General features: G+C 48.4%; 1 protein-coding gene across 2 annotated transcripts in view; it reads left to right on the forward strand.

Moving 5' to 3' along the window:
• The window catches only part of CD101 (CD101 molecule), a 32,423-nt gene extending 25,484 nt beyond the window's left edge, over positions 1-6,939 (forward strand). For both annotated transcript variants that reach the window (XM_075909229.1, XM_025185224.2), the window contains exons 8-10: positions 500-892; positions 1,279-1,686; positions 3,518-6,939. In XM_075909229.1, the coding sequence (XP_075765344.1) occupies positions 500-892; positions 1,279-1,686; positions 3,518-3,786 (1,070 nt within the window). In that variant the 3' untranslated portion in view covers positions 3,787-6,939. The remainder of the gene's footprint in view (positions 1-499; positions 893-1,278; positions 1,687-3,517) is intronic.
• Positions 6,940-7,440: the final 501 nt, after the last annotated feature.

The raw sequence follows: 7,440 nt of genomic DNA on the forward strand, positions 1-7,440 counted from the left end.
TTACCTGCCCAAGAGTGCAGGTGGGCTATGGAGGCAGAGGCTGGAGCCCTGACTGAGCCCTATGGGAGGAAGTTAGGAGGAGCCCTGAGCACCTCACACAGGAGCGGGTCACAGGATTTCCCACAAACCCTGAAAATAATGTCTCCGGGGTAGCTGTGTGAGTCTGTAACTGTAAAACTAATGAGTACTCCTGTGGCACCATAGAGACTAACAACAATATATATAGGATCATGAGCTTTTGTGGGCACAACCCACTTCAAACTCATCTGAGGAAGTGGGTTGTGCCCACAAAAGCTCATGTATTTTTGTTGGTCTCTAAGGTGCCACAGGAGTACTCATTTTCCTGAAAATAATGTGATTCCGGTTCTTAAACGGGGCCCTTTAACAGGCCATCAACCGTCCCTCCCTAGGTACTGTATAGAGACCAGTCTGGAACATGCCTGTGCGTGTCTCTTTGAGCTCTAATTGAAGGCTTTTTTCCGCTTGCCTCCCACACCAGAAAACAAGCTGCATGTTGAAAAAAGAAACCACAGCATCTCCGCCTCTGAGGATGAGGATGTGACCATGAGCTGCCTGCTGCAGGGCCCCTTCCCACCAGCCTCTCTCTTCTCTGCCATCTGGTTCCACGGTCTGGAGCACTCTGGGATGAAAACCTTGCTGAAAGTGCACACCAGGGGCATGGTGGAGCATACTGAGGCAGGGATGGTGGAGAGGCTGTACCTGCGCCGCCCATCCCTCGGCGACTTCAGCCTGACGCTGCGGAGCGTGAAGCTGGGTGATGCTGGGGTGTACTACTGCCAGGTGCAGGAGTGGCAGCAGGACGGCAGCGGTGCTTGGGTGCAGCGGGCCTCAGAACTGTCGGGGTACACCTATCTCACTGCGCTGCTGCCAGGTAACCCTCTCCCCTCACCCTTCCTGTTCCTTATTCCCCTGTGTATGACCTTCCTCGTCTCCAGCCAATGTCTGCTGCATCTCAGCAACGTTCCTGTGCCGCCAGGGCTGAGGGTGATAAAAGGGGAGCATGACTAGCCCAACAGGGACTACTGCAAGCTAGGGCTCCAGTGTACTGTGAGTTGCAGGACTCGCCTGCCGCAGGGAAAGGGGGCAGAGCTGTATTGGGGATGTAGGGCCAGAGGTGCACAGGGTACGGCTGGGTGGCGTGTTGGGGCCAGACAAGAAGGGAGGAGGGCCTGCACGCAGAATATATACGTCACGTTGCTCTTGTTCCACAGCCGCCCAGTCTCCTGAAGCCTCTCTTCTCTCTCCTTGTGCCGATAGCTATGGACCTGCAGGTGCACATTGCAGCCTCCGCAGCTGTGCTGAAAGAGGACCAGGGGGACCTCCACTTAGACTGCAACCTCACCTTGGGATCACCCGGCAACAGCAGCACAGCCTTCTCTGTCACCTGGTGGAGATTGACTGAGGGAGGCAAGGAAGAGTTATTCAGTGTGAACCACAGCTCTGTGTTTCAGTACGGCCCGGCCGCCACCAGCAGCGTCAGGAACCGGCTGCGGTTCGAGAGGCCCGGGGAGTTGCAGTACAGACTGACGCTGCTCAGGCCTGAGGCGTCTGACAGTGGGGACTATCGGTGCCATGGAGAGATGTGGGTGCTCAGCCCCGGGCGCGGCTGGTATGAGAGGAGCAAAAGGGACTCAGGGAAGGTCACTGTGCAGATTCTTCCAGCAGGTAACCAATCTGCAACGAAGTGCTTCCCAAACCTCTCCCTTGCCTCCAGCCCTGCAGGGTAACGAGTGAAGAAGGGGCCCAAAAGATACCCCAGAACTGAATGTTCTGGAATTTACTAGCGGGAATCCAAACTCAGGCCCACCGCTGTCCCTTGGCTCTCTAATAGGCCAAGCCCAGGGCCTGGGTACCTCAAAAATCTGGGTTTGGGCCTGCAAGGTGCAGAGCACTGATTCCAGTCCAGTAAAGCACTTACACACATGCAGAGCTTTAAGCAAGCAAACAGCCCCACTGACTTCAAAAGCGCTATTCTTGTGCTTAAGTGCTTTGCTGGATTGGAGCTGAGTGCTCAGTGATTTGCTAGATAAAACCCTCCCCGTTCTGATCTAAATCTTGGAGCTTGACCCTGTGTTCTCATTAGGCTCAGTCTATGGCACAAACTCCAAAAGACCAGAGCATTCATTCAGTTTGGCTAAACTCTTGGATGTTCATCTGAACATGTAGAGATTGCAAAAAATCCAAGAAATCCCCCAGGAACAGGGTTTTATGGTAATACTTCCAGTCCTGTCTGTTTCTAGTGGAGCCAATTATGAGAACAACCTTCATTGTGGAGGGTGGGGGTGGAGGTGTAAACTGGGATGTGTTTGAGGGTTGGATAAAATTCAGAAATGTGGAGGGAATCTGCAGCAATGAAACTGAATGAACGAAACCAAAGATTTCAGATACATGCAGTATGTTTAGGGAGGTTCTAAGGATTTCAGTAATGCATCCCCTATCTTGCAGCTAGGATCTCAGTCATCATCATAAATAGGTTGTATGGAATGTTTCTAGCCAGTCCTGTGTCAGTATTATTTATTAAGCCTTATTGTTTTTGCTGGGTAAATAGAAATTGCTGAAAACTTCCCATGGAATTTGCATATATATTTCTGCCACATAATTTTATGTCCTCAAAAATATGATTTTCCAAAAAATTCCAAGAGATGGGATATTTTTCCCAGTGAAGCACATAAACTTGAAAGTACTCCTCATGTGTGTCCTGGTGAGGATGCCATCCCAGGGGGTACATGTAGTCTAGAGGAATCAGTCTGGATATTTTAAATTGCTGTCCTTGTGCTAACACTGCCTGGCCTGAAGAATTCTCACAAAGCATGTTCACTTTTATGTGAGAGGATAAATTCCTCCCATTTTATAGATGGGAGAACTGAGCCTCAAAGTCACAAAGTGACTTTCCCAGTGAAACACAGAAAGTCAGTGTCAGAACCAAGACTAGATATCAGGTGCTTGACTTCTAGGTTCTGCCTAGCCCGCTATATCACATGGGCTTTCAGGCTAGTTATTTCATGACATGTCCTAGATCAAAAAGCCAATCTACACAGGCCAAAACTCAGGGAACAGCCTCTAGTAATTTGTCCAGGTGCTTATAGGATAAAGGGGAAAACAAAAAGAAAGAAAGAAATTTCAATCTACTTAGAATACACCAAAGGGAGATTATGATCATCTGTGATAATGCAGACCACAGGTGAAATTTCTGTGACCTGCATTAAGCAGGACATTGGAAACTGCTGATTTGCTAAAAACTAAAATGTCATTGTGAAGGGCATGGGAGACAGAAACTCACCCTATTGATTGATGTGGGAGGCCTACATTCAAGCCCCTGCTCTGAATAAGGAAAGGCAGGGACATGAATGTTGTTCTCCCATGTCCTGTGCATCCCAGGTGAGTGCCATAACCACTGGGTTATTGGCTGTAATTGCCCATTAGTGCTGTGAATATTGAACAACAGAAGAAGTTAGCAGAATTAGCTACTGTGTTCAATTGTTTTCTGTTTTTGCAGAGTCAACAATTTCTTCCAGGATCTGTTCCTCTCCATCACTGCTCTACTTCATCCTAGTATACCCTCTGATTCTATTCCTTGGCCTGGTCATTGCTCTCTTCTGCTTGTACATCGTTATCAGGCAGACCTCCAAGGACTCTGCCTATCACAGGAAAGGGACGGAGCTGTGGCTGGATTTGAAAGGGCCTCAAGATGGTGATCCCACTGATTCTGACCATAACAATCGGGAGGAAGAAATGCATAATCTGAAAGAGGATAAGATGGACTGATTACTTGAGCAGCATCGGGCGATGGAACTGTGTGCTGCTCTTTACCATCATGTGTTCTGACCCCTTGAAAATGTGTGCTTTCATTCAGTCGCCTTAAGGTGGCAAAGTAAGAAAGTGATAGGAGAAAGATTGGATGGCTAAGATAATACACATTGGAGCTTTCTTGTCTCTCTTATATGGTGCTCCTCCCACAATACTGGTTTCTGAGGCTTTTAATTAATATATACAATTTATACTTGTAAAACCCCTATGCAGAAGGAAAACAGTGTTTCCATTTTACAGATGGAGCTTTGAGGCACTGAGACATCAAGGCAGATTTCAAAAGGCTTTGGACTAGGGATGTTAAATATCGGTTAATTGAATAGTCGATTAACCTCATGAATTCTTATTGGTTAGTCGACTATTCAATAGTCCCTGGGGACAAGGCCGGCAGCCAGTGCACTACATCCCCACTGCCAAGGAGCCCCCTGTCACTCCGCACTGCTGCCCTTCTATCAGAGGCAGCAGCACAGCATGCCAGGTGGGAACTGGTCCATGAGGGGAGCCAGTTTAAAAACATGGACCGGCTGCCTCAGCTCCCATAGACCACGTGAGCTGGAACTGAGCCGGGCTCCCTGCCCACCTGACTCCTAATACACTTTAAATGCAGAGCCACAGCAGGGATAGGTCCTGGATCTGGTGCGAGACAGGATGGAGTTGGGCTGCTGGCCAGCCTGCTAAAAATTTTACTGGCAAAGGCCAGGGGGAAGGAAATGTGTGTAGTCTATAGCATTATCTACGTTCCAGATGTGACTTTGCAAGTCTCAGCCTAAGGGACTTGCCTAAGGCCTCACAACTGGGCTGTCATTGAGCTGTGACCTGAATCTGACTTCTCACACCCAGTGTCTTAGCCGCCACCACCAGATCAACTTCCCTCTTATGTTGGCTGGCTCTGTTGCAGATAATGACTAAAAATCATTGCTAGCTACTTACTCTTGAATGGTCTGTGAGAGATGAGTAGATTGGTCTTAATCCAGTCCTCAGGGGAAAGGTTCCTTGCCTCAGTAATCACAACTCCACTTGGCACAAACTGGCCTCCTTGTTGGCAATTGTATCTGAGTGGGCTGTGGAGACTGGCCTCCCTTCCACTTCCAAGAGGGTGATGCCTCCAGGACAGCAGTGAGGCACAGAAGCAAACCAGGCAGGGGAGAAGGAGATTTAGAGTTGCTTCTATTGCTGGGCTTCTGCGGTGCATAAGTAGAACGCTCCAACCCTGCCCATCTAGTGCATTAAATGCACCCCAAAAACAAATATTAGAAGTCCCTTTGTTTCCTAGCCTACACCCACCCTCAACCTTGCCAGGACACCTCTGTCCAATGCCCTCTATCACAAGCTGCTCAGTGAAAAACATGACCTGAGAATCCTGCCCCAACTGTTAATTAACCCTGCAGATGTACCAGCTATGGCCTGGAACAGAGCTGATAAGCTCTGTGTTAGGGGCGGGCTGGCTGAGACTGAAAAGAAGTCTATGGGGAAAACACAGAGAAGCTTGTGAAGGTGTCCAAGGAAAGGAGGTTTTATTCTCCCAGCAAGGGAGTTGTACAGAACTGGGGGATCACAGAAGCAAATAGCAGCTGCCAAGTTAGCTCAGTGTCATTCATGTAATCGCTTTGATGTGCTAGTCTTTCTGTTTCCATCCTCTTCCTTGGCTGACTGTGGAGAAAGCTGTATCTAACTCCCCGGGGCTGGCAGGAGGGTTGGGATGATGCAGCACCTTTCAGCAATGACTTTGGCAAAATTAATCTCCAGTTCTTTCAATGCAAGGTGCACTGCATGTGTCCACACTCGCTTGTAAGCTGCTTAGGGCAGGGGCTGCCTGGGTTTGCAAAGAGCTGGGCACATAACTAATACCTAAGTGGGAAGTCAGGGGATTCTGGCGCTGTGCTGGCAGCATTTCAACTGTGATTTAATCTCTGCTACCCCAGAGCTTCTCCCACCAGGCTACACCGGTCCTTTGGACAGCAGCATTCAGAGCCAGTCAGGCGTGCCTCAGAGCCCTGAAGCACAAGAAAGTAAGATCCCAGTGGTTCTAACCTAAATACAGAGAATCTCTGTCTGCCCTGTACACTGAATGGCCAGACAGACCCCCAGAACCATGAGCCTGGAAGACTACTCTTGTGTACATGATCACTGATTTCTCTAACTTGCAAGATCACCTGTGCCCTGATTCCCTGCAGTTACTGTTAGTTCTCATTAAAACTGAATGAACAGGGGGTTTATTCTATTTGCCTTACAAGGACATTTTTTCAAACCAGACCCTCAAATCAACCTTAAAACCAAATAAGGACAGGCTGGCACAGGGGACTGGTGCTAATGGAACACAGAGCCTTTTTTCCTCTAGGTTGCTGGCTCCAATCCAGATCCAATTGGTCTCGATTGAAACACTTTGCCCTCTGATTTGTGCCGTGAATTGTGTGTGTGGGGTGAGACTAAAGCCCAGTTCTTCAGCGAGTCCACTTCCCAAACCCCTCATCACAATTTGCTGCTGCTAGATGTGCTAATCCCTATAAATAGGCACAGGTCTCCAGTTTCTGAATGGGAGAGATGTGAGGGCGTTAGGGGCCCAGTGACCACCCAGTTAAGTTGCATTCTTACTGGTATTTTAACACTGAGCCTAACATCATGTCCAGAATTCCACATCCTGACCAGGTGGGCTTCTTCGCTGTCATCCCATGTTTGTTTAAAATGTTTTGGAATTTGCTAAAATAAAGGCGATTGCACCTTGTCAATGTTTATTCCAGTGGCAGGAATTATTCTCTTCTTATTGCTGCTCCATCTTTGCCTGACTAGCTCCAGGCTGACCCTGACAGCACTTCCTTCGTACACAGCTTGGGAGGCTTAATTAAAGCTTTTAAAGTGCTCTGAGAGCCTTGGTCAGATGGGGCTAGGGAAGCACAACATGTTGTTTTGAATTTCCTGGCTTCGCTGAGTCTCAGCTAAACCTTTGACTTTGTTTTCACAAATGTGATTTTTCTTCCATGAGTGAACTGAGTTTTATCACTCCTAAAACACTCCAAAACTTTCCTATTTGTAAAGAGACCAGTTCACCCAGCAATGTGAGAGAGGGATAGAGACAGAGGGCTGCCAGAGTCCTGCTTAGCACAGGAATGGAAATGGGGGAAAGGATCCAACTTTATGCCTCCCTCTCCTCTGACCCCTGATGTAACTTTAGATTAGTCTCAGGGCTTCTCTAACATGTGCTTAGCTGCACCTGCTCCCCAGGGAACATTGCAGTAACGAAAAATAACCGAAGTGTAATAGTGCTTCAGCCCCTCCATGCTTGTGTCTCCCACCCTGTGCTAGGGATGTCACATGGTGGGCATATCTACTGCCTTTTATGCCATAAAACAGCACAACGGGGGAAGCTGTTGGAGGGCAATGGACAGTGCAGCCAAAAGAAATCAGTCAGATCCCAGGTATGTGGAAGCTGCTGTAGAAATAACATCATCAGAGCAAGAGGACAAGTGTGAGGGTATCGCTAGACTTGCCCTTCAGTACAAAAAGGAATAGTTCATGGGAAGGTTTTCTTCAGAGAGTGGTTCTCTGTTTTCCAAGTTCTTTTTCCAGCAAGAGAGTGAGACGTCCGAGAAAGCGAGCTGGAAATGGTGGTGGGAA

This window comes from Pelodiscus sinensis, chromosome 1 (assembly GCF_049634645.1).
Source record: "Pelodiscus sinensis isolate JC-2024 chromosome 1, ASM4963464v1, whole genome shotgun sequence".
Taxonomy (NCBI): Eukaryota; Metazoa; Chordata; order Testudines; family Trionychidae; genus Pelodiscus; species Pelodiscus sinensis.